This window comes from Rhamphochromis longiceps, linkage group LG13 (genome assembly GCF_057381845.1).
Source record: "Rhamphochromis longiceps isolate RC_006_pf linkage group LG13, R_longiceps_female_GT1.1, whole genome shotgun sequence".
NCBI classification, from domain to species: Eukaryota; Metazoa; Chordata; class Actinopteri; order Cichliformes; family Cichlidae; genus Rhamphochromis; species Rhamphochromis longiceps.
The window spans coordinates 15873820-15897620 of NC_140569.1; the positions used below are offsets into that span (position 1 = coordinate 15873820).

At 38.8% G+C, this 23801-nt stretch overlaps 4 protein-coding genes across 5 annotated transcripts; 1 reads left to right on the forward strand and 3 right to left on the reverse strand.

Annotated features, from left to right (window-relative positions):
* Positions 1 to 144: 144 nt before the first annotated feature.
* Positions 145 to 7605, reverse strand: LOC146655557 (histone-lysine N-methyltransferase SETDB1-B-like). 2 transcript variants are annotated; one of them, XM_085427964.1, is made up of 8 exons: positions 7342 to 7605; positions 6118 to 6273; positions 4787 to 5146; positions 4515 to 4688; positions 2253 to 2454; positions 1998 to 2071; positions 1657 to 1847; positions 145 to 645 (listed from the first exon to the last, which is right to left on the reverse strand). In XM_085427964.1, exons 2-8 carry the CDS (start codon positions 6266 to 6268, stop codon positions 538 to 540), a joined length of 1260 nt encoding a protein of 419 aa, XP_085284090.1. In that variant the 5' UTR covers positions 6269 to 6273; positions 7342 to 7605; the 3' UTR covers positions 145 to 537. The 2 variants fall into 2 exon arrangements, with proteins under 2 accessions (XP_085284090.1, XP_085284089.1); XM_085427963.1 differs by having other exon boundaries at positions 7188 to 7605.
* Positions 7571 to 12561, forward strand: vdac2 (voltage-dependent anion channel 2). Its single transcript, XM_085427966.1, has 9 exons — positions 7571 to 7711; positions 8559 to 8630; positions 8727 to 8776; positions 8909 to 9061; positions 9204 to 9256; positions 9858 to 10085; positions 10292 to 10442; positions 10543 to 10600; positions 11545 to 12561. Exons 2-9 carry the CDS (start codon positions 8564 to 8566, stop codon positions 11634 to 11636), a joined length of 852 nt encoding a protein of 283 aa, XP_085284092.1. The 5' UTR covers positions 7571 to 7711; positions 8559 to 8563; the 3' UTR covers positions 11637 to 12561.
* A 1061-nt stretch (positions 12562 to 13622) lies between these two features.
* On the reverse strand, positions 13623 to 16802 carry LOC146655559 (uncharacterized). Its single transcript, XM_085427962.1, has 3 exons — positions 15879 to 16802; positions 15673 to 15797; positions 13623 to 15266 (listed from the first exon to the last, which is right to left on the reverse strand). Exons 1-3 carry the CDS (start codon positions 16800 to 16802, stop codon positions 14045 to 14047), a joined length of 2271 nt encoding a protein of 756 aa, XP_085284088.1. The 3' UTR covers positions 13623 to 14044.
* A 2232-nt stretch (positions 16803 to 19034) lies between these two features.
* Positions 19035 to 22519, reverse strand: comtd1a (catechol-O-methyltransferase domain containing 1a). Its single transcript, XM_085427695.1, has 7 exons — positions 22410 to 22519; positions 22205 to 22323; positions 20722 to 20827; positions 19948 to 20066; positions 19588 to 19642; positions 19363 to 19496; positions 19035 to 19247 (listed from the first exon to the last, which is right to left on the reverse strand). Exons 1-7 carry the CDS (start codon positions 22462 to 22464, stop codon positions 19095 to 19097), a joined length of 741 nt encoding a protein of 246 aa, XP_085283821.1. The 5' UTR covers positions 22465 to 22519; the 3' UTR covers positions 19035 to 19094.
* Positions 22520 to 23801: the final 1282 nt, after the last annotated feature.

Sequence of the window (23801 nt, forward strand, 5' to 3'; positions counted from 1 at the left end):
ATGAAAATCTGTTTTGTTTTTTTTACTTTAGACATCTACAGGATAAAATAATACGGGGGGGGGGGGATACCTGAAACCAAGTTACACAATGTTTATCCCGTCTCAGCACAGGACACGTTTCAATCATAAATCAGTGTAGAAGTGTTTTTAAAAAAAAAAAAAAAAAAAAAAAAAAAGGACAGAAAATGAGTGACTATAACGATTATTGGGTAATTTGTTTATGTTGGACAAACATTTGGAAATGCATTAATCCACCAACTACACACATATATATATATTTCTTCAAGTCTGTACATTAAAAGTAAATACAAAAAAAAAAAAAAAAAGGAGAAATAAAACCTGTTTCAAGCTGGAACAGCTTAAAATGAGTGTGAGTATGCTTGTACCATCACACTCATTTGTTACTGGCTGCTGGTTCTCCACAAAAAAAAAAAATTAAAAAAAAAAAAAAAAAACCAAATTTTTTTTTAAAAAAAATGGCATCTCGTCCGATTGTAAAATAGTTTCAATTTTTGCAGCTACTGCATCAGGGGACGTTCAGTCAGAGTCGCACTCAAGCTGTTCTCTGTGTTTCATCTCCAAAAACTTTGCCATGTGCTCCAGTCGTGACGAACCTCGGTATATCCACTCCTTATGTTCACTCTCCTATGAGAAAAAGACTTAATTAATAAAGCAACTAAGTAAGTAATTAAAGGAAAAGAACCAGCAGCTGCTCATGCTACACATCAGATCCTAGTAGATGCAACTATGCTATCAATTTCAAAATCCTACTTCGCCTTATTTTCAAGTCATCTAATTCATGTGATTTTCTGAAAACTTCACCTCCGGCCTTTAGCTAGTGGTCACTAAGATTCTTATTTGTCACTGATTTTTAGCAGATGCACCTATGGCATCAATTTTAAGTTTCTATGTATATAAGAAATTGAAATAGCAATACAAGTATAGCCTACGGCAGTGATGAATTCTTTTATTTCTGCCTTAAAAAAAGCATATTGATGCAGATGTTTGTAAGAATGTGCCAACCATCTACAAGCAGATGCCACAAATATCAAATATTTTTCCACTAAGACACTAACTAAATATTTTCAACAAATTCTCTTAAACTTGAACTTTTGCTTTGAAAGAGAACACAGACCCAGTTTTTCCCATGTTTGAATAGTTGGACAGTGTTTGCATCTTCCATGCAAACTACTGGCGACTACAGCATCTTTGCAAATCCAAGGATAGGGTGACCAATTTCATCTAGCAACCTCCAGAAACCACTCACCAACCAGCTGCAGAATACACATCACTCTTTAGCGAATCAAAGAACAGTTTCTAAGCCTGCAAGATCAGAGTTAAAGCAATCGATTTCACAGCCTGCCAGCAACCATCTGCCAACTGGTTGGGGAATACATGCTTTTTCCTAGCGATCAGCGGTTGCTAAATCATCGACCGATCTCTAGGCCTGTGTGACTGGAGCCACTCAGTCTCCATAAAGCAGTGTCAGTGTCTCAACTTTATCTATTATATCTCGTATAAAACTTAAAATTTACCTTAAAAAAATTACCTGTGAATGCTTTGTGTTAGTATTGTTCTAGATTCATAAATGTTATAAAATTCAGCTGAAAATCAAATATAAAATTTTTTAAACTAAAAGATAAATGAAATACTGACCTGAAAGATAACCTGCATTAAGCTGCAGTCAATAATCTGCACTTCACACTTTTGCAGGACTCCGTTCAATTCAGCATTAAGGGTCTGTCCAAGCCTGTACTGGGTTAACTGAGGGTACGGCCACTTATTCAAGTAATGTTCTATGAAGTCTTTGTGAGGGCCCTCTGGAATGTCATCTGCAACGTTTTCCACTTTGAAACAAAATTAAAAAGAAGAAAGAAAAAGTTGGTTACTCGTTTTATGTGTCTAAGAGCTGTACAGTCAGTAAATAAAAACACTTGACAGGATTTCTGAGTATATGAATATGAACCCCCCCAAAGTATAAAAACAATTCAACTTACAAGGTTTCCAAACCAAATGAATTAAAGGTAACCCAACATAGACCGGCGTGTGATCATCCAAAAAGATCAAGAACCTGGAATTGTAAAATGTGTTAGCATCAAGTCAAACTTCCAGCGTTAGCAGTTCCTAACAGAAAATCTTGGCTAAACAGTCAAATCTGATTGCACAGCACGCTATAAATTCATTGGGTTAACCATGGCCAAAAGGGTACACAAGTTTTCTAGCAATTTTAATCATAAAATTAAAATAAACACCTTAGGCGGTTCTTTCTGCTGGGGAGCTCGCCTACGACACCAGGCTGGAACCGGTACTTGTTATCTTGACACTGAATCACCACACGGGCACCAACATACAGCTGCTCCACCTTTGCTGTGGTGTCAAAAGCAACATGGTGTCCAGATACTAGACTCTTCCCTTTTTCTTCAAAACTGACTTTGTATTTTAACCGTCCGTCTTCTGCAAAAAGAGGGGAAAAAAAGAGACCAATTTTCACTTCAGTTTTATCAATTTATTTTCTCTCTCTTAAAAAAATATTTTCAGAAAAGCAAAACTTTGAAATTTCTTTCTGCACTCAGCTCACTGTGCCTACCTTGCTTCACCTGGCATCTAATCTCATCATGTCACATGTTTTTAAAATCAGTCAAATGACAGCAAATGCACTTTACTTTTCCTATTTAAGGACAGGCAAACAAATTTCAGGTGCACTGCTTCTGGGCGATAGAACGATAACGATATGTATCGCGATATAACTTTTACTCGATAGAGAAATTAAGCTATCGCGATAGACCTCGCCGCTCTTGTCCTCTTAAAAAAATTAAAAATAAAATAAAATAAAGGTCAGCCAATCCAAATTAAGTAGCGCAGAGCCGAACCAATCACAGCCGCAGCGTCACGTCGCGTGACTTGTTACGTACAGCACAAGTGCCAAGCCGCACGTGTGTTTGTTTGGGAAGCAGTCAGCGGGTAATGGAGCCAGCGCGTAATGGAGGAAATGAGTGTGCCGACTAGAAAAATCAACCGAGCGTGACCGAAGAGAAAACAGATGATGGTTCCAATGCCGGAGAGATTGTCGAACGGAAGAGCCAAAGAAGTTCCGTAGTTTGAAGGCATTTCGGCTATTTCAAGTCTGACAAAAAACAGGGTAGCGTGCACTGCAAATTGTGCCGAAAGCAAGTCTGGAAATACAATGAACTGGTGCATGCGTCACACTGTGCGCCACGTTATTGTTTCGGTGAAATGAATTTCTACAATACTGTTACTGTTAATTCTACTCTCTGCAGTGTTTAAATGCTTACATACACACACAGTTACTGTCCCTCCACACATACGACTCGGTTCTGCTTCTATGCCCCAGCTTTGTTTACTTTTTCCCACCGAGGCTTCTAGACTTCTGATTGGCCAACATTTCTGCACGGTTAGGAATCTAGCGCCACCTGCTGCTTTGGCATGTTCATAGCAGCGTTTTCCTTCATTTCTCCCTTTATGTGTGGACGGGATTATTTTTTAAAACGAAAACGGAAAATCTCAGTTTTCAAAAATACCCATGTACGTGTGGACGTAGCCTCAGTCTCTGACTGGAAGCGCTAATTCGTCATTCGGCTTTTGTCAGACTAAAGTAAATGTTAAAACTGTTTTAAAAGCTAAGCTATACAACAAGGAGAGATTGAGAATTTCCTTTTAGTTCTCAGTTTACTTGATATTGACAAAAGTTAGTCAGTTTTGTCTGTTCTTCTGTAAAACAAACTAAGATTTATTTTTAGAATTAATATTTTGTTTCTAAGTGGAATTGACAATTTAGTCTGTTTTGTTTGTTCTATTTTGAAACTTAAACGCTTTAGCGGCTGCCTTTTGTGTAGTTTGCAATATTTGCCTTTATTTATCTGAAAAAGTCTCATGTTCCTTAAGTACATCTACCCTGTTGAACTTATTATGGGAAATAAATATTTAAATAAAAACAAGCTGCTGATTATTTCACATTTTACTTGTGAGCAACGGCACATTTAAATCTTACAAATAGTTATTTGGCTTATATCGTGATAGATATCGTTATCGCCTGAAATGAAAAAAACATATCGTGATATGAAAAAATCTCATATCGCCCAGCTCTACTTACATATACCCAGCCACCAGAAAAACAAAATATACAAAAGTTGTCTTTTCCAAACTCATTCACTGCCATTAATGTGCAGTGTTGTTCTTATGTCTAAGGAAAATGACGCTGTGACAAGGAAAAAAAAAAAAAAAAAAAGCTTTCAATTTCTACTGAGCATAAGATGAATCGCATTTTTGCTGGTCCTAGAGTAAAAACCTCAAAAGCATTCACAAAAACAGAGGAGAGAGAAAAGAACAAAACACATCAGAAGATATTTCAAATCTCTAGATCATCTGAAACTAAATACAATTAACAGTTATCAATTACTTTCAGCCTTTTCTAATGCAGGATTTTGAATCAACTTTTTTTCAATGCATGAATTCTTTCAAACATTACTGTAATATCTGGCAGAATTTTCTCTTACCCCTTGTAACTATCTCGACTATTTTCCCCCGTTGCCACCTCATAGGTCTTCTCCTAGCCAGAACTACCATGTTCAATTTGAGTTCATCCTTCTGTGCCTCAGGTCGGGCAGTTATTATTTCCTTGGAGGAATGGCCAAACACTGATGATATTATAACAGGAGCCACATCTGCCGCTTTGGGGGGAACGACACAAATGTTTAAAATTCTTTAAACCACTGCTGTTCATCTGTAAAGAGAAGTTACGCTAATTTTATGGCGTCTGTGACCTTACCATTGGTGCTGGTGCTCGGAGGTGAAGCAGGTGGTGGTGTTCTGTCGCTCTCACTGCATTTGTTCATTCTTGCAGGTTTCTGTGTATTGTTGGAGGGTGAAAAATCTGAATCACTGGAATCAACTTCTGGCTCCCACTGCATATCAGAATCAGAGCTGCTGAGAGACTCATCTTCACTGTAGAACTGCTGAGGCGTTGGTGGTCGCAGAGACCTCACCTTATATTCAGGAAGTCTAGTCAACACTACCACTGGCTTTTTAAATGGTCTGGGACAGTCCAAGCCGTTTTGGCATAGTTTCCTCTTTCTGGCAGTTTCATTTACACAGCAAACTGAGTCATTTGGAGACTCAAACATATGTTCTGCAAAGAAAAACACAAGTGTAAAATGTGATGTGCAATTAAGACAAAAATAAAAATAAATACAAAAGCAAAACTAAACTAAAACAAACATTATGTTTATGTTGCAGTCTAATTAGATGTTAAATTAATAAGAAACTTTTGATAACTTATTTTTTAAATACTCATTTTATTGTTCAATAAAAAGCTTAAGATACCATGTGGACATGGATGAGATTTTTGGTCACTAGTACAATACATGGGCCATTTCATCTCCAATCCAGTTACTAAGAATTTCATGTCACAATACATTTTGTGTGTTTTATTTTGCATTACCATTAAATACAACTACATACAATATACACTTTTGATGCCTCTGTCCCAATTTACAGATCCTGATTCGTTTTATGATAAGAGACATTAAAGACAATTTCAGGTGTTTATCTTTAACAGTTTTTTTTTTAGATATTCATATTTAAACATTGTCTCAGACTTTGAAGGGCAAGCAAACATGCTGGATGGAAGTCGAAAGAACATTTTTCAGATCTACAGCTTGAAAATTACTTGATATATGAAACTAAAATTTTAAAGCAATGATTTTGTACAGTGATGTGAAAAAGCGTTTGCATCTTTCCTGATTTCCTTTTTTTTTGGGCATGTTCATCATACTACATGCACTACACCTCGCCTCGGTGTAGTTCTTTCCAAATATATTTTAGTATTTTAGCTTGTGACTACATTTGCAAATCGAGAGTTTTGATTTACTCTCATGGGACTGGTGAGGGACCAGACAAAGAGAGAGTCAAAAGACCCTTATGAGTGAATAATCTAGGGAATAGTTCAGGGGAGGTGTGTGCCTGGTGGTCGGGCCTTGACCCATTAGGTCTGGCCGGGAGCAGTCCGAAGCAGGGATAAGTCCAAACTCTGGACTATGAATTTTTTTTGACAAATGGTCAAGTGGAAGGCTCAAAGTGATATAACAACAACATACTTACTTTCATCCTCACATTCATAATCCAACAGGTTTTCTTCTGTCTTCAAGGACTCCTCACATTCATAATCCAACAGGTTTTCTTCTGTCTTCAAGGACTCCTGAAGTAACAATGTTTTCGTCTCCAACTGATCCACAGTCATAATCATAGCCATGGCCACTATAACAAAAATCAAACATTGGAGCTTTCAGTCATTTATTAAAGCTTCTGTACAAAGATAAGTGTAAGCAGACGAGTTGCTGCCCCAAGGGGAGAAGTTTAAATATTTTGGGGTCTTATTGACAAGTAGGGTAACTTCTGCAGTGTTGCGGATTCTGTATTGGCGTGGTGAAGAGAGAGCACAGCATAGACGCAAAGCTGTCAATTCACTATCTATGACCATATCTTCACCTATGGTCACGAGATGTGAGTAGTGAACTTTGATATCCCCAAAGGTCAGCTGGACTTTCCCTTTGCAAACGACTGAACTCCTCATCCTTTCAACAGGGACAGTAGGGCCACTACTCCTTCGCACCAAAAGGCACCAGTTAAAGTGGTTCAGGCATCTAACCAGTTCCCCTCTGGGCACATCCAACCAGGAAGTGCCCTCGAAGGTAGACCCACAAGCTCCTAATTACATCTCTAGCCTGACCCGGTATTGCCCCAAGTGACCTGAAAGGAGGTGGTGTAGTACATGTGGTCGGTCTGGGCCCAGGACCCAGGACTGAATAAACGACAAAATAAATAGACTATCTGACACAAGAGTTTATTATGAGCACCTTGGGGTTCTCTTGTATGGTTTTCTAGTAACACGAAAAAAAATAACTACGCCACTTTATAAAAGAAAAAAAACACACACACACAGCTTAACCGGGGAAAAATACTACACGTACTGTAGAAAATAAAGACATGAATGCAGGAAAAAATGAGTCAGTTAACACGGCCGTTTAATAAAGGCGTTCACGTGTGTTTTGACTTCTTTCCGTTAGCTTTTCTTTAGTACAACAAATGCCGTTAGCTTAACTGTTCCTTTTTACGGCTGAAAGTTAACCTAACGATCACGATTGTTCTTATAACCAAGAACACAGACATACCTGTTGTTGTATCCCGAATATCCACCTCAAAAATCACAAAGGTCTGGTCCTTTTTGTGAGCAGAAGCAATTAAAAGCTAAAAATCGGTCGCTCGAGCTAGCTAACTTCCTTTAGCACTGACAGGCTACGTACAAAAGGAAACAAAGAAACATACCGTTAAACTTCCTTTCAGATTTTGCATCGCAAAAGTATTTAAATTACACAAAACAACTCGCACTACGATTCTTTTTTGCTACTTAGACGTGTACGAAAATAGGAACCATTCCAAAATTTGCTTTCATACTTTGTGGCAACTAGGCCCCAAAACAAGTAGGTTGCCCGCGAGAATGACGCAAGTTTGATTTTACCCAGGCATCCTTGTGGCTGCCTGGGGTCCTGAGCTACGACGTGATAGGTCAGGATTTGGTTGCCGTAAGTCTCCTTCAGCTCGCCCTCCAACCGGTGACGCCTTCCTCGGTTTTGCGTTGTGAGGAATATTTGTAATAAAAGCCACTTTCCTACGCCGCTAGCATCATCTTCCACTGGTAAGAGACTCCTTAATTTAGGCTTACGATGTTATTCTTCTTCACAGCACGGATTAATCAGTTGTGAAGCGCTTGACACACCGGCACTCTCCAGGCTAGCAAAGTTAGCTGCTAGCTTTAGCTGCGCCTGACACATGTCGCGTGGAATACTGGCCAGTTTTGCTGTTATGCGCTTAATGCTGCTAAAATGTAAGATGTGTGGCTTAAAAGCACTTTAGGAAAACATTCACAACTTTAACATTAGCTATGCTTTGGTTATCCACTACGTAGAATGGTTGGTTATCCATGCTACTAGAGGACTCCTTGAGCGAACGATCATTTTAAGTAACACCTCTCCCTAATAGGAACAGGCATGTACCTCGCCACGCCTAGCTGTGACTGTCAGTTAATGCGGAGGCGTAGTTTAATTAGAGCCAGGCCCGCTGCCTCTTATCAGCCAGATAGGCTGCTTTCACCATAGAGTTGTAGACTGTATTCTGACGAGTACAGTAGTACAAGTTTGACTTTGCTGCAGTGTACATTGCTCATCAGGTCATCAGCGGGATGGTGAAATGGTTATAACTCCTCAATGCAAGGCTTAGTTTTCATTACAGATGTCAAAACTTTAGAAAGAGTAGATTATTATGCTGAAGATGTCCTCCAGACTCTGACAGTATTTCACACTTCGATGGGATAAAATGTGAAAGCAACGTCTACCTATTATATTCATGTGCAGTTTCCATTCACATCATGAACAGACACAAGTACAGCTACCCACTGTGACCACTTGTGAAAAAGCAAGCAGAAAGGAGCTTCTTTTATTAAAAATTAAGATAATTGTACCACAGTATGTTAATTCTGTTCACAGATACAATGGCTGTGCCTCCTTCATATGCTGACCTGGGCAAGTCTGCCAAGGACATCTTCAACAAAGGCTATGGTATGATTTGATTTTTGAAGGTTTGGCCAATGTGTTAAAATTGTAGGAAAGCTTTAAAATAATTTGAAAAAAAAAATCAATGTGTCTTTCCTTAAGGATTTGGCCAGGTGAAGCTTGATGTCAAGACAAAGTCAGCCAGCGGAGTGGTAAGATTTCTTTCGTCATTTTATTTGTGAGGCAAAAACTGCAATAAGAGCGCAGCCTTATGGTAATTTGATGCCAAAGCAATTTGTCCTTATGCTTGTTGTTGGCATTTTTTCTAAAATTGCCTCTTACAGGAATTCAAAACATCTGGTTCCTCCAACACTGATACCAGCAAAGTCGTGGGAAGTCTGGAAACTAAATACAAGCGGTCAGAATATGGCCTGACCTTCACTGAGAAGTGGAATACCGACAACACCTTGGGAACAGAAATCACCGTTGAAGATCAGGTTAGGAATGTATTCGTTTGCTGTTATTTAACAACATGTCACAGAAAAGCATATATATATATATATATATACACACACACACACACACACTCTAAAGATGACCACACAGCATTCATTAGTGATTTATTATTGTTTCTTACAGATTGCCAAAGGACTGAAGTTGACTTTTGACACAACCTTCTCACCAAACACTGGGTAAGATGAATCAAATGAAAATTTCTGTGATTTCTTATTGAAATCTTAATGAATGAATCTTGTTATGACCATCGTTTCTTTAGACTAGTAATTATAGGAGCCAGATCTTTGCTCCATGTCCTTCTGAGAGTTGTTGTTGCTGGCCATGTGACCTTAATCAGAGTATGGAGGTAGTCTTTTTAAAAAGCCATTACAGAGACTGGCTCTCAGTCATTCCTATTTAGTTATTTTTACTTTACTTTTTACTTAAATGTGCTTTAGCAGTTAGTTGAACTTCATTAGAAGAAATATGTTGGACTTTACTATGCTGCTCATATGGTGAGGCAACAACAAGTAAGCTTTCTTTCTGGAGTATATAAATCACATGAGGAAAGGGAACATGGCCCAGAGGAAGCGTGTCATCTTTCATAGTGAGGGTGGAGTTACGTGGCTACATGGAGATGGCATGTTTACAGCTACAGTGTCATGCTAAAACTAAACACCACTGCTGAGACAAATGGGTTTTTATTATTATACTATGAGAAATGTAACCTCTCAGCTGGACTTGATTTAAAAGTTTTTATTTGAGTTTTAGAAAACGGACTTTTTTTCTCATCAACAGCAAGAAGAGCGGCAAAGTTAAGGCTGCCTACAAGCGTGAGTACGTCAACTTGGGCTGCGATGTTGACTTTGACTTTGCTGGCCCCACCATCCACGGAGCTGCTGTCATTGGATACGAGGGATGGCTCGCTGGTTACCAGATGAGCTTTGACACCGCCAAATCAAAAATGGCGCGCAACAACTTTGCCATTGGCTACAAGACTGGAGACTTCCAACTGCATACCAATGTGTAAGTAGAGATCATGTTTTACTCATTTGGATTTTAATTTTAAAATGTTTTCCCCAAATTTATAATAAATAATTTCAAAATAGTTCCAAAACCGCTGCCTAACTCTGAGAAATTGGAAGCATATGAGTTATAGTCAATTGACACTTTCTTAAGAAATCCCATATTTGGATTCTTGTTGCCTAAAATCTGTGTTATGATCTTTAAAGCAATGACGGTGCTGAGTTTGGTGGCTCCATCTACCAGAAGGTGAGCGACAATCTGGAGACTGCAGTCAACCTGGCATGGACTGCTGGCAGCAACAGCACACGCTTTGGTATTGCAGCCAAATACCAGCTGGACAACGATGCCTCCATCAGTGTAAGTAGTTGAGCACAGGGTTTCAGAATAACGTGGAAAAGGAAAAGTGATTGTCTTACACTGACTCTTAAATACTTTTTTTCCCTCCCCCACCCTTTAGGCTAAAGTGAACAACAATAGTCTTGTTGGTGTTGGGTACACCCAAACCCTTAGACCAGGTGAGTTGCTTTTCTACAGGTTCATCAACTGCTGAAAAGTTAATTAACATCTATTCTTACGACACGTATTAATCTTGTATCCTTTAATCTAACGCTGTTCCACACAGAAGTTTAGACTTGTTGATCTATATATAAATAAATGAACTGACCTAGGGCTGTTCGATATAACGATATATATATATATATATATATCTGATGAGGATCTAAAAACGTCTATCGTTTCATTTTACGCTATCGTTTGTTTCGTGGTGTCGCAAAATAAACAGTTTACGGTAATATTTTTTCATTGTTTTGATGGTCACTGTAGTGGCTATATTAATTTCTTAAAGTTCTCTCTTTCTCTTATATTTAATATAACCACACTACGGACGGACAAGCGCCTGTTTTTATGCGTCGTCGTTAGCAACAACGACGGTAACGCCATCGCGTGTCCGCTTGTTTATGTTCCACATAAACCTTTCACAATAAAGCTCAAGATCCTGTTAAAAGAGAAGTAAAAAGAGAGCCGCCAGGTGCTAAAAAATAAACCTTAGACTCAAACGTTAGAACAGGCTTTTCCCCGCAGCACGCCGTGTAATAAATACTCACAAAGAAAACGGCGGCTGTTACAACTTATGTCTAAAAATGTATAGTTTCATGCATCTGTTAAAACACTCGACTCCAGCTACATGACGCGCAGCTGGAAACACTTCCCACAAGTCGAGCTGCCCGAGATTCACAGAATTTACAGAAAATGTTACATTTTTGTGATTTATATCGTTATCAGGACGATAGAATTCTTATATCGGGATATGAGATTTTGGTCATATCGCACAGCCCTAAACTGACCTATAACAGAGACATTTATAGAAACACTTAACCGCCTACGTTTTTCTCACAAGTATCAGAATGTGATTTAAGCAAGGAATGTTGTAACGGTTAATGTGAGTTCATCTTGTGTGCAGGTGTGAAACTCACCCTTTCTGGTATGGTCGACGGAAAGAACATCAACGCAGGAGGCCACAAGCTGGGTCTTGGCTTGGAATTGGAAGCCTAAGCTTTCCTCATACTGGAAGGACTAGGGAATATCAGAAGAACCTGGCCTTAAATGTCATGTCCAACTCAAGCCAGCAAGGGGATATCTTGGAGAGAATGGTTCAAAGGCTACTGCAACAAACTCTTGAGTACCACTTCAAGTTGGTGCTTCTGTCAGTGGTACATTTTATCTTTTGTTGCTTTTTACTTTGTAGTCACATCTGTTCAAGAGACAGTTCTTGGCATAATATTTATAAATCATGTCATTGTTCCTGTCCAGCACTGCCATAATAATCCGATAAATACAATCACTTTGTCATCAATTCTGTGTGGCTTTATTGTGATAATCCAAGACACTCCTCTTTATTTTTTTTAATGTGTAAACATCAATACATTGATCTTTGGGGAGCATTGTCATACTTGCTCTGAATTCACACTCATGACCATCTGATATTCCTTTGTCATCCAGTTATTTGCAACCTTGTTAAGTACACTAGTACACTACTTTTTTTTTTTTTTTTCTGCTAATATTTAAATGTGGTCGAAACCTACCTGTCGATGCACACAAGGACAAAATAAATCCCTGTGATGTTTTGTTTTGCTTTGTCCATTGCAGTTTTTCATGTTCTGTTAAAGCTGCACATGTTACCTTCCCTAAAACTTGATAGTTTGGGGGGTTGCTTAAAGTTGGAACTGCAAGTTTGAAAGACACCTGTGTACAAGGCCAAACAAACGGGAACAAGCTTTTGTTTCTGTACTAACAGATCTGGGAGACGCATCATTGATGTTCTTAGTAATGCCAAACTGTCAATCTCTAGAACAAGAGTTCTCACTTGAAGTTGCACGTGTACACCCTCAAAAGTGCTTCCCTACTCAGAGCAAAGAGCCCACTGGAAGGTCCTTCTGTGTGTGTATTAATTTTCAATAAAGTCTTTGAACTCCACAAACGTACTCTAGTATTCGATGGTAGATTACCACTAACCATACCATATTTATTAACTGGTTAATATTAAACTTTGAAAGAGGATCAGGGTCTCTTAGCTCAGTCAAATTTGCTTGCTTATCTGACTTGTGAATACCTCTTAAATGAGGCAAAATATTTTAAGAAACTTAAACTGTTAAGCCTCTGTCAAATTAAAGTTGTTCTGACAGAGCAGGAAAAAATAGTTCAAATATATTGCAAGAAAGGTAATTTAGTAATTCTGTAATCAGACTGTCAGCGTTTTTGCAGCACAGACAGCAGTCTCAACTTCCTTGAGTCTTCTGTGTGCTTTGAACACCAAAATTAAAGCACTTTATGCCATTCACCCTTCAGCCATCTAAGGTTGTCAGATTTAATGAGGACCATCAACTGCTTCAAGTCTTGCAAAGGTGATTGAAGTTGGAGCTAGCATGCCACTTGAGGGCTTTTTTTGTGTGTGTATGTGTGTTGCTTAGTTATTCAGAGTCTTTTAAGTGATATTTTGGGAAGGATGATAGATGATTTTACTGTCAAACCCACATTCATCTGATATATTTAGTAGACGGAAACGGGGGGAAAGTTCTGGAAATATCAAGTCCAGTAGAGAATGATATGGTATAAAATATCAAAAACAGATGTTGAGCACAGAGTGGACACCGTTGAACAATCAATAAACTAACGAACAAGCAACAGCACGACATGAGAGAATCAATCCTCATGGAAGCCTACAACTCCTTTCCTTTCCAAAAAAGTTGGGATTTTGTGTAAAATGCAAAAAATAAATACAAACTTATTTTTAATCATTTAAAAAGAAAGGTTTTGAAATGAAAATACAGCTGATTTCATGTGATATGTCTCCTAATTGTACTAGCAGGTTTAATTCTTTAGGTATAGGCTTAAAAGGAATGTCACATTTATGCATTCAAAATCAAAGTAAGTGAAGTAGCTTTATTAGAAGCGTTTAATATGTTTAGAGCATCACAGTATCAGTGTAAACAGTATGTATGTTACGAGCTAGCTGTTTCATAAATATAACAGCTCCATTCACAGTAAGAATCAGGATCTTTTAATCTCACATTTATTTGTCAGCACATACCAAAGCAGATAATGATGGACAAAAAACAATTAAAGGCAGCTTTCATTTTACATTCATACATGTTTTGTTGTGATTCAAAGGGATTTTTTGATACATCACAAGCTGATTTAAGGTTCAGAGGCAAGACTCCAGCAAACATTAGAGAAATTGTGTTCTCTGTGTTGGAAAAGAAGTTGCAGCCTTGAGATTTGTTCTCTTTGCTTGACTCTGCTTCATGCTTGAATTAGATAAGCCATTCTCTTTTTGTTTGCCTGATATTTGCCTGTTTAAACTGCTGTCTCATTAAATGGAAGCATTCTTCACATCTTCCATAACCCTGTTTTGGTTTTATTGCCCTTGTGTTTCTCTGACTTTACACTGTCCACCTTCCGGATCATTTACGATCGGAGTCATCAGACCCCTTTGGTTGCTGTGCTTGGTTTCTGTCTGCTGCCCCCTGATGAAACTCATTGATTTCTGCAGTTAAGGTTGTTTTTTCCTTTGGCACTGCAGATTGAACCGTTTGAATTCTATCCCCAGCATTTGCTTGTAGACTTTCCACTTTAGGAAGACTTTTTACATTAGATGTAAGAGATGATTCTTTCTCTTGGTCTTTATTGCTATCATTACTTGTATCTTGAATGCTTTTTGCTACTTTGTGCTCAGCTGCAGCATCAGATTTGCTGCTTTCCTTTGGCTCTGTATCAGCATGTTCCTTTCTCTCATTCACAAGTGCTGTATGTGAATTTGATTGAGCAGTCAAACCTGTGGCCTTCTCATCTGTTTCAGAATTAAGATTAACCTTATCCTGAACCTGAATAGCGTTGCCTAGCTCTTGAGTTTTTTCTGATTGTTCAGACTCATGAACAGAGATTTCGCCAACAGACTTATTTGCAAGAGCTGAGGTCAAACTTATTTGCTCACCATGTCCTTGATCACATGCCTCAGATTTGTTCTCAGTATTAACTTGGAGTTTATCATGAAGTTTAACAGAAAGCTCTGTCTGAGCCTTTTCCACTGTAACTGTTGTCATATCCACCTTTTCTGTGCTTTCAGCTTTTTCTTGATGCTCAAGCTCTTCAACAACAAAGCTTTCACCCAATAAATCTTCCTTTTGTGCAACTTTATCTATGCTGTTCTCTTCGTCATTCTCAGCCACTTCAGTCTCCTGTGACCCTTCTTTATTTTTATAACCCTTTTCACTACCTTCATCCTGATCAGGACTCTCTTTACCCCCACCATCACGTCCATTCTCTTCATTTACCACTGATACTTGATTCTGCTGACTGTCAGATATCTGGTCACCTTCTCTCTCTCTCGTATCGTTGCTATCATTCTCTTTCTTACCGCTCCCTCTCTCACTTTTGGAACATCCCTGCTCATTATTTCCCTCTTCTGAGCCTGTATCCTCAAATTCTGACATCTCAATTTCCCTGGTGGTCTCTGTTATGATTTCCTCTACAAACTTGTAGTGGGGCTCTGCTCGCCTGCGTGGGCCTCCCGGTCGGTTATGGCAAGGAAGCGTGTAAATAGGGGACTGATGGTAGATATAGGGCAAAGAGATGTGTGTGTCTGACTCTGTGGACAGCCGAGCCTCCTCACCACAGAGAAGTTTCCTGCAGGACAAGAAAGACAAATCTTATGTTAAGTGTTGGTTGTCTTTTAAATGTCATCAAACACCTGACATTTCACCTAAAGTTTACCAAAGGCTGACCTCATACATGACATAGACACTGTAATGTAATGTTCTCCATCTAGACCCTTAAAAGAACTGTTCTCATTACATTACCAACTGACTGTTGCAGTAACATCATTTCCACAGCACTGCACTGTCATTGATTTCCTGGGACAATGAAGTTAGCTTCAGTCTAGATAAATGCAGGGCTCTTAGTGCCTGATCAAAGCACTATGAGCTGCTTTAATCTAAGAGTCTGAAAAGTGGGATCTATGTGAAAGTCTATGGAGTACATAAATAATCTCTTTCCCATAGAAGACAAAAGTTAGCCACCGTGATAATAATACCTGTAAGACAGTATCTCCACATCCAAAGCCATCTTCACGTTCAACAGATCCTGATATTCCCGCAGATAACCAGACATGTCGAATTTGCAACTAATGAGCTCATTTTCAAGTTCTTTGATTGTGTTCTAGGGCAGAAAAGATAACATTTGTTAAGTGAGCATATAAACAATGCGCACGGCTTAATTATAACATGAAAACCACTTTACCTGATAGTGAATAATTTCCTCCATGTGGCGATCCTCGACGTCATGAAGTTGCTTCTCCAACGCTTCTCTGGTACCTTTAGCGCAATCCAACTCGATGTTTTTGGCCTGCAAGCTCTTCCTGTACTGCTGAATCTCTTGCTGGCTCGCTTTTAAAGCCTTTCTCTTGGTGTCAACTGCCTCCGTTAATCTTGCAATCTGAGATCGGAAAGTTTCTCCTATCTGCTGAATGTCGGACGCGCTGTGACCTTCCAGCTGTGCCCTGATGTCTCGGAGTGCCGCAGTGACGCCAGGGTGTCCAAATTCGTGGTCTTTCACAGTTACTTGCGCTCCCTGGATTTGGTCCAATATCTCTGCCACCTGGGCCTCATGGTTGTTCTTCAGGAAGTGGATTTCATCTACGAGGGACTGCGCTTTCTTGTCCAGGTGTAGTTTAGCCTGATACGCGTCGCTGACGTCCTTCTTCAGGACCATGATTTTACTCTCAGTATCGGATCTGCTACGAACCTCTTGTTCACATTGCCGTCTCAAGGTGGAAAGCTCTTCCTCTAAATTCTGATGCTCAATATCAATCTGATGCTTCTGATGTGCAATTTCCTGAACCAGCTGTCTCATCTTCCTGACTTCTTCTCCATACTCCTCCTCTAAACAAGATGCGGGCTTTGCTTTGCCTCGTATCTCTTCAATTTCTCTCTCCAGCTCGTGGTTCTTGTGTTCCAGCTGGTGCACCTTCTCTATGAATCCCGCCAGCCGATCATTCAAGCCCTGCATCACTTCTTTGTCATTAAACTTTGCATGTACATTTACCGGGTTGGTCCAGTTCGTCCCCCTGATGGCGACACCGCTATCCGGTCGCAAATGTCTAGCTTTTTGTTGTGAATCGAGCTCTTTTGCGATTCTGTGTGCGTTGCAGAGTCTGTTATCCATGCTGTGAATCGTGTCGGCGCTGTAAAGGTGCAGTAAAGAGAGGCTCCACGAGGGTTTTTATAACCGTCGCCATATGCTAGGTATGCAGAATGGAGCTGTCCACGGTGCTGAGAGGGTGTAGCATCAGCTAATACCTGATCAGCGCTTACACCACATTTTAAGCATGTGACGCCGGTAACATGACCATTCAACATCATCAACATCATCATCATCATCATCATCATCAACAACAACAACAACATCATAACAATCTGTACAGCGTCGTTGTATGTACCTATTCTCCTATTTTCATAAAGTAATTGGACAGATTCAGATTGGCGTAATTAATTAGTATGAATTTTAGGAATATTTTTAATATTTCCAGCAATTAACTACATAACTACATGTACCTTTCTCCCTACCCTCCACCCTCAAATTCTGTTTTATCTTTTGAGAGGCTTTAGCAGCTGCCTTCTGCTGCCTTCAGCTGCTGATTGTTTGTCTTCAAAGAGTGAGAGACATGTTCGTTTGCACTGAGGTCAGGTAACTAATTCAGCCATTCGACAACATTTCATTTCTTTGCCAGGTAACACCCTTGGATTGCTTTCTCAGTATGTTTTGGGTCATTAGCCATTTGTACTGTGAAGCACTATCCCATTTGGTTTTCATCATTTGACTGAATCTCAGGAGAAAGTGAAGTCTTGCATGCTTCAGAATTCATCCTGTGACGTCTGTCAGCAGTTACATCATGAATAAAGGCCAGTGATGCAGGTCAAGGTTCAAAGTTCTTTATTGTCATCCATCATGGAGAAATAAGACAGGATGAGATGAAGTTACTGAGGTCTCAGTGCTCATAATGATTAGAATAAGTAACGACCTAATTAAAATATAATAAAAGTAATGTCAAGCTAAAAATATATATATAAATGTAATTAAAGAATAATACTAACATAAATAAAACACTTTTAAATGAATAAATGACCTATTAATTCCATTAAAAGTTTATTAAGTCCATTAAAAATACAGAATGCAAATTGTGTGTATTCAGAGGCGTGGCGGTTGGGTACTGTTCAGCAGTCTCACAGCATCTGGGAACAAAAGCTGTTCATCACCCTGGTGGACCTCGACTTGATGCTGCGCAGTGCCTGCTTCTCTGCCACAGTGCAGCTGCAGTTCCACACAGAGATGCAGGCAGTCAGTGTGTTCTCCACAACACACCTGTAGCAGGAACTGAGGGTGTTGGAGTTCAGCCCCACTGCCTAGGGCTTCCTCAAGAAATACAGCAGTCGATGATGTTGTGTTCACGCCAGGTAAGGGTGTTGTTGAGGTGTATTCCCAGGTATTTGAAGCTGGAAACTCCATAACCGCCCCACTGATGTAGAGATAGTTTAATATCTCTCGAATTTAGCAATCATCCCTTAGTTTAGTTGATGTTTAAAATTAGGTTGTTCTCCTTACACCACAGCCCAAGTCTGTCTACCTTCTGCCTGTGGTGATGACGAGCACCAACACTGCTGTGTCACCTGTGAACTTCACTATGAGGTTATTGCCATAGTAAGCTCTGCGGTCATGTTCAGCTGTTGGTAGTGATACCCGACTAAGCCCCAGATGATGAGGTTTTATTTATGAGCCATTTTTTTCCTTCTCCCTGTTCTGCATTGCTTCAGTAAATGTTGATCTCAGTTTCATATGTCAGCAGAATCTGGTTACCTCTGACCTTTTGCTCACCAGTCTATGCATTCTTTAGAAGAACACACCAAAGTGTTGTTCTGGAAACTTAAATGTTCTGATTGCTGACTGAACTCTGATTGAGCTCTGTTCCCTTTTTTCTGCTTCACTTTCACCAGCTGCATATCAGACTGCAATGAGACATCATTCCATGAAAATGGAATCAATTGCAGACCTATTCTCACCTAGTTTCCTATCTCTGCACTTCAATCACGTGATGATTGCTGCTTTTGAAATCCAATGTGGTGCTATACAAAGGCAAAATTGCAATACTTGATACCAGTGCACTCTACTCTGTATAGTCAAATTTAAAAAAACAAAAAACTTATGCAACTAAAAGCACAAAACAATTATCAATGACGTAATTTTCGTCTTTCCACTGGAAATTAATGTTGAAATGTCAGCACCATAACGTGGGCATTTTATCTTATAAAACACATTGAGACAGTAAAGACTGAAAAAATATAACACTCAATTTGATGTTAAATACACCAACAAAAGACTCAATATAAAGAATTTATGTGCTTTTATTTGATATCAGAACTGATGCACTGAAAAAATATGTCTGACCTATAACTAGAGATGTTAGCGTTTAATAGCAATAGTCAGACCATCCCCCACAGTGAGCATGCTCAGTTCAATCCTCTGGTCCTTGTGTAGCTTCTTATTGAGCGCATCTAGACCTTGTGAGGTCAAGTCACTGGGAGCAGGATTCACAACCTTTCCATTCCACAGCACCTTCAAATACAACAACAACAGAGCTGTAAAAACATGCTGCACACCTCCCCATTGTCAACACTGCAGCATGACTTCCCTAACAGAGTTTAATTGTGCTTCTGTGAAGTGGACTTACATTGTCAATTGCAATAATGCCCCCTTTTCGTATCAGCTCTAGAGACTTTTCATAGTATCTGTCATAGTTAAATTTATCAGCATCGATGAACACAAAGTCAAATGTCCCAGCTTCTCCAGCTGCTATCAGTTCATCTGGTGAAACAGAGATATAAATATATGTATTTATGGTTTAATTGCTTGTTTTTAAAGAAAGAAACAGACACAGATTTATGAAAGTGTTTACCCAGTGTCTTCATAGCGATTTGATGTCGAACATCTATCTTGTTTTCGACTCCCGCCTATGGAAAACGTTAAATAGCAGTAATTGAGAAAATCTGCAGGGATTTTTAAAGTGAGTGTTTGCAAAAGCTAAAAAAGGTATTGATTTTCCTGCTCAGCCGTGCCTTCTAATGTGACACACTTTCCTGAACAGACACCTTTTTACTGTCCAGACCACGGTGTTTTGTGAAGATGTACTGACAGTCTGAATGTACAGCATGCTGTCTTCTGCACAATTTAGCTCTGACAGAAGCAACAATCAGTTTTACTTAACTTGCAAAATGCCAAATTGTGGTGTTGTGCAAGTGTCTTGTGCTGTTCTTACCTCTTTAAAAAAGGGTTTGGCAATGTCTATGTAGGTGCTTTCTATTTCACAGGCAACCACACGTCCACTTTCTGGCATGGCCAAAGCCATATTCAGTGCATTGTACCCAGTGTACATCCCTGCATAATAATTTGAAGGAGAATCACTTTAGATTTGGATCTTCAGCATAACATGGATAACAGATAATACACCATCGAGGACCTGAATCTACAAACAGTTCAATATCTGTCAAATGTAACTTTGCTGCCTTTTAAAAAGACTGAATTTGTAACATTTGATTTCCTCTGGTTAAAATTCCCAGTCACTGATTTAAATTTACAAAGTCTGAAAAACCCCAAACAAATCACTATATCGTTAGCTTCATAGCATAATTGCCTAAGTCATTTGACTAAGTCAATGACTTAGGCACTTATGCTATGAAGCTAACGATATTCAAGATGATCAAAATAAGTAAATCTTTATTTAGTCAAAAGATGTGATTTAGTTGTGCGACTAAGCTGGTTGAAAAAAATCGGACAGCAAAGTTCAAGACAAAAAAATCATTTTCAGACAAAAAAAATCAAGCAAGCATTAAATTATAATAAGTTGGAAGAATACTTAGAATGTCTTTATTATTATATTAATAATATTAATAATATTATTATTATTATGGGATCAGCACTTTGATACTAATTAGTACATTCAGCATTGGTATAATTATGAAATAGTTTAATTCCACAGTAGTTTTTGTTGCCTTTTAAAATGGCCTTTCTTTTTCTTTTTGGTCTCACTCACCGATTTCAATAGCTTTAGTGGCATTAATCAGCCTAATGAGATTTGCCATCAGTTGGGCTTGATCACTGGCAACCATCATTGTACTCCACTGGTCTTCAAGGGTTCTCTGAATTGAAAATATAAAGCAATTTAATATCCAGGTGACTAACCAGAAGAAGAAAAAACATAAAGTTTCAATACTTGACATTTATCATCAGTTTTTGGAACTTTACTAGAAGGATGAAAGTCAGTTCTTCCTAAATATATTGCTTCATTTGCTGTTTAAAAAAAAAAAAAAGAAAAAAAAAAGATAACAGCAGAGTGTGCTTTCGAGCACAACTGTCCAAAGACACCAGATGTCAATCCAGCCGAACAACTGTGACATAACTGAAAAATATCCGATGGCTATAGCGCATGTTTCAGTTCATTCAAACAAGCCATTCAGTAGATCTTCATACATCAATTTGAGCATTATCATTGCGGAAGAGAGCATACCATAAGGGCTGAAATGTTTCATAACTGGATAAAGGTGGTAACTTCAGACAGCTTCATGTTGGCTTTGTCTCTGAGATAGTATACCCAGGCTCCATCAGCACACTACCACACATATAATGGTTTAGCTTTTCCTTTCATGCGTTACCTGTCTGTATATAATGTCTGACTAACATAATAGACAACACGCTCATTGTGTTGTTAAACTGCATGAAACTAAGGTTGCATGCAGTTTGGTAAGGTTTTGTTGCACTATGCTGCCCTCTAGTGATCAAAGCTATTACTGCTTCAATCCTGTGTTAATTATCTTCTTTGTCTTCCTCCACTTGTATTGCCCTTGTTTAAATATAAGTATCAATAGATAAAAAGTTGACTCAAACAGAAACTACACTAAAGCAGGAAATACATTTTATTCTAAGCAGGTACTTTTAAAAAAATATTCTGTTGTTGAATCAGATGGCAGTGAGACCTAAAGTTTGGGTGCCCCAACTTCAAAGACACAATCATCTTTAGTTTTTTAGCCTGGAGCATAAAATGACCACCCGCCCTACACCTGACCTAAATAACCTGCTGGTGGCCTCAGCATGTAAATTAATGCTGGCAAAGCACGACTGCGCATGTTAAGTGAAAGGTGTTCAAGAGAATCCTGATCAATCCATTTGCCATATCCATTTATTTATCCTCGAGGGTGACACTGGGTGAGAGGCCGGGCCAAACCAGGACAGGTCGTAAAGAGACAGGCAGCCATAGACATTCACAAACACACATATGGGAAATTTAGAGTCACCACCTGATCTACTATTTATGCTTTTAAACTCTGGAAACAAAATTGCATTAACTGCAATTTAAAAACAACACGGTGAAGGTAACAAGAGAGGTTTTGGTTGGTTTCATCTTACTGAAAAAAGTCACGTATTTCTTGCTAAGATAAGTGGCAAATGTTACAGTAGAAACATCATGAAATTAGTGATGAAGTTATCATCCAGTCTTTATGCTCGTCTGGTTACCTTACCAGTCTGAGTTTGGTGAGGACCGGGTGCTCCCTCAGTGAGTTGTTAGCTACATACTGAAGCACGGGATCAACATTCTCTATACCATGGATTTTCCCAGTAAAGGCAGATTTTCCCACACCTGACCAACAAAATATGAAACAGATGGAGATAACAGAGATATCCAAGAAACTGCAACCACACATCCTTACTTAAGTCATCGCATACCTGTTAGTATGAGAGCGAGTCCAACACAGAAAAGCACTTTAATCTCTGCAGCCATTATCTTACTGCTGTGGGCTCTCGTAAAGAAACACAGGGCAGCTTCTTTGTTTGAATCTACCAGTTCTCACTGTGTCAGGCCTTTTTGTGCCAGCCTGTATTTGTTTTGGTTAACCTTTAAGAGGGTTTCGCTCAACGTATTGATTTGTAATGATATTGCAAAAGATAGCACAAGGTTGATGCATTTAGGAAAACACACGATGGAATGAAACTCAGAAAACAAAGCATAAGATGGACAACTATCTTTTAAATATATTTTTTAATAACTTGCATTTATTTATTTATTTTATTTAGTTATTTAACAAATCTTTCTTAATGATTTTGAGATTTACCCGTGGTTGACAGCGAGTCCTCTAAAAATAGTACAGAAAGACTGTTGTATTTATAGTTTCCATCTATTAATCTGCACTTTATTACTGTGTAATAAACAATGCGAACAACTATTCGAAACTTGAATCTTTAATTCCCCCTTATCCCCCTGTGTTAATTTATGTGCTAAAACAATTGAATAAAAACAACTAGCGGCCACCGTAAGAGGAAGAGTAACATCCTATGTTTTGCCACTTTAACAAAACGGCTTTATTCCCAAGCAAGATGCAGATTTGCAAAGCTGTAATATATGTAAGGTATCAAAATCACGACTTTCAGTTTCATATAGCCATCAAAAATCAGCCATTTCATTTATTTCTGACAGCTATCTCTAAGATTTCATATCCGTTTATTGGGAAGATATGTGATCTGACACTTAATAATCCTTCATTGAGATTCAAGCGCATTTTCTTATTGTTTTCTAGCCTGCATTGCTGCCTCCTAGTGGTAGGCTGGCTAAAGAGGCTTTCTTTTTTGTTTTCGTTTGTAGTGTACTGAATGCATGTACTGGTACTGCCCTGCTTAATCCGACAGGCATTTGGGTATGTTGAGCACCACAACAGAGACATTAACAAAAATAATGAGAAAGTTAAGACCAAATGTTAAAGTTATTGTGATGTGGGAAAAAAAATGTGGCTCCTCTGAAACTTGATCTATATTCTAACCTTGTTGAAAGGTATGCATGAGCTGAACACTATCGAACCACAGAAATTCCACTTTTACTGTCCTGTTAAATTTAAGTCCTAATATTTTTATATCTTGGAAGATATCATGGAAGAAGTGCAGTTTAAAGGGTGGCTGAGCAAGTCAGCAATTATGGCTACAGTATTTCAGCTGAGGTCATCCAGACCATCTGCAGTGTTTATTCAAGGGCAGTTGTCCAACAAAACCAAGCCAGTATGTGCAACCCAGGGGCAAGAAGTCAAAAAGTGGTGAAATAAATAAAGAATGAAGTTAGGGCGAAAACCT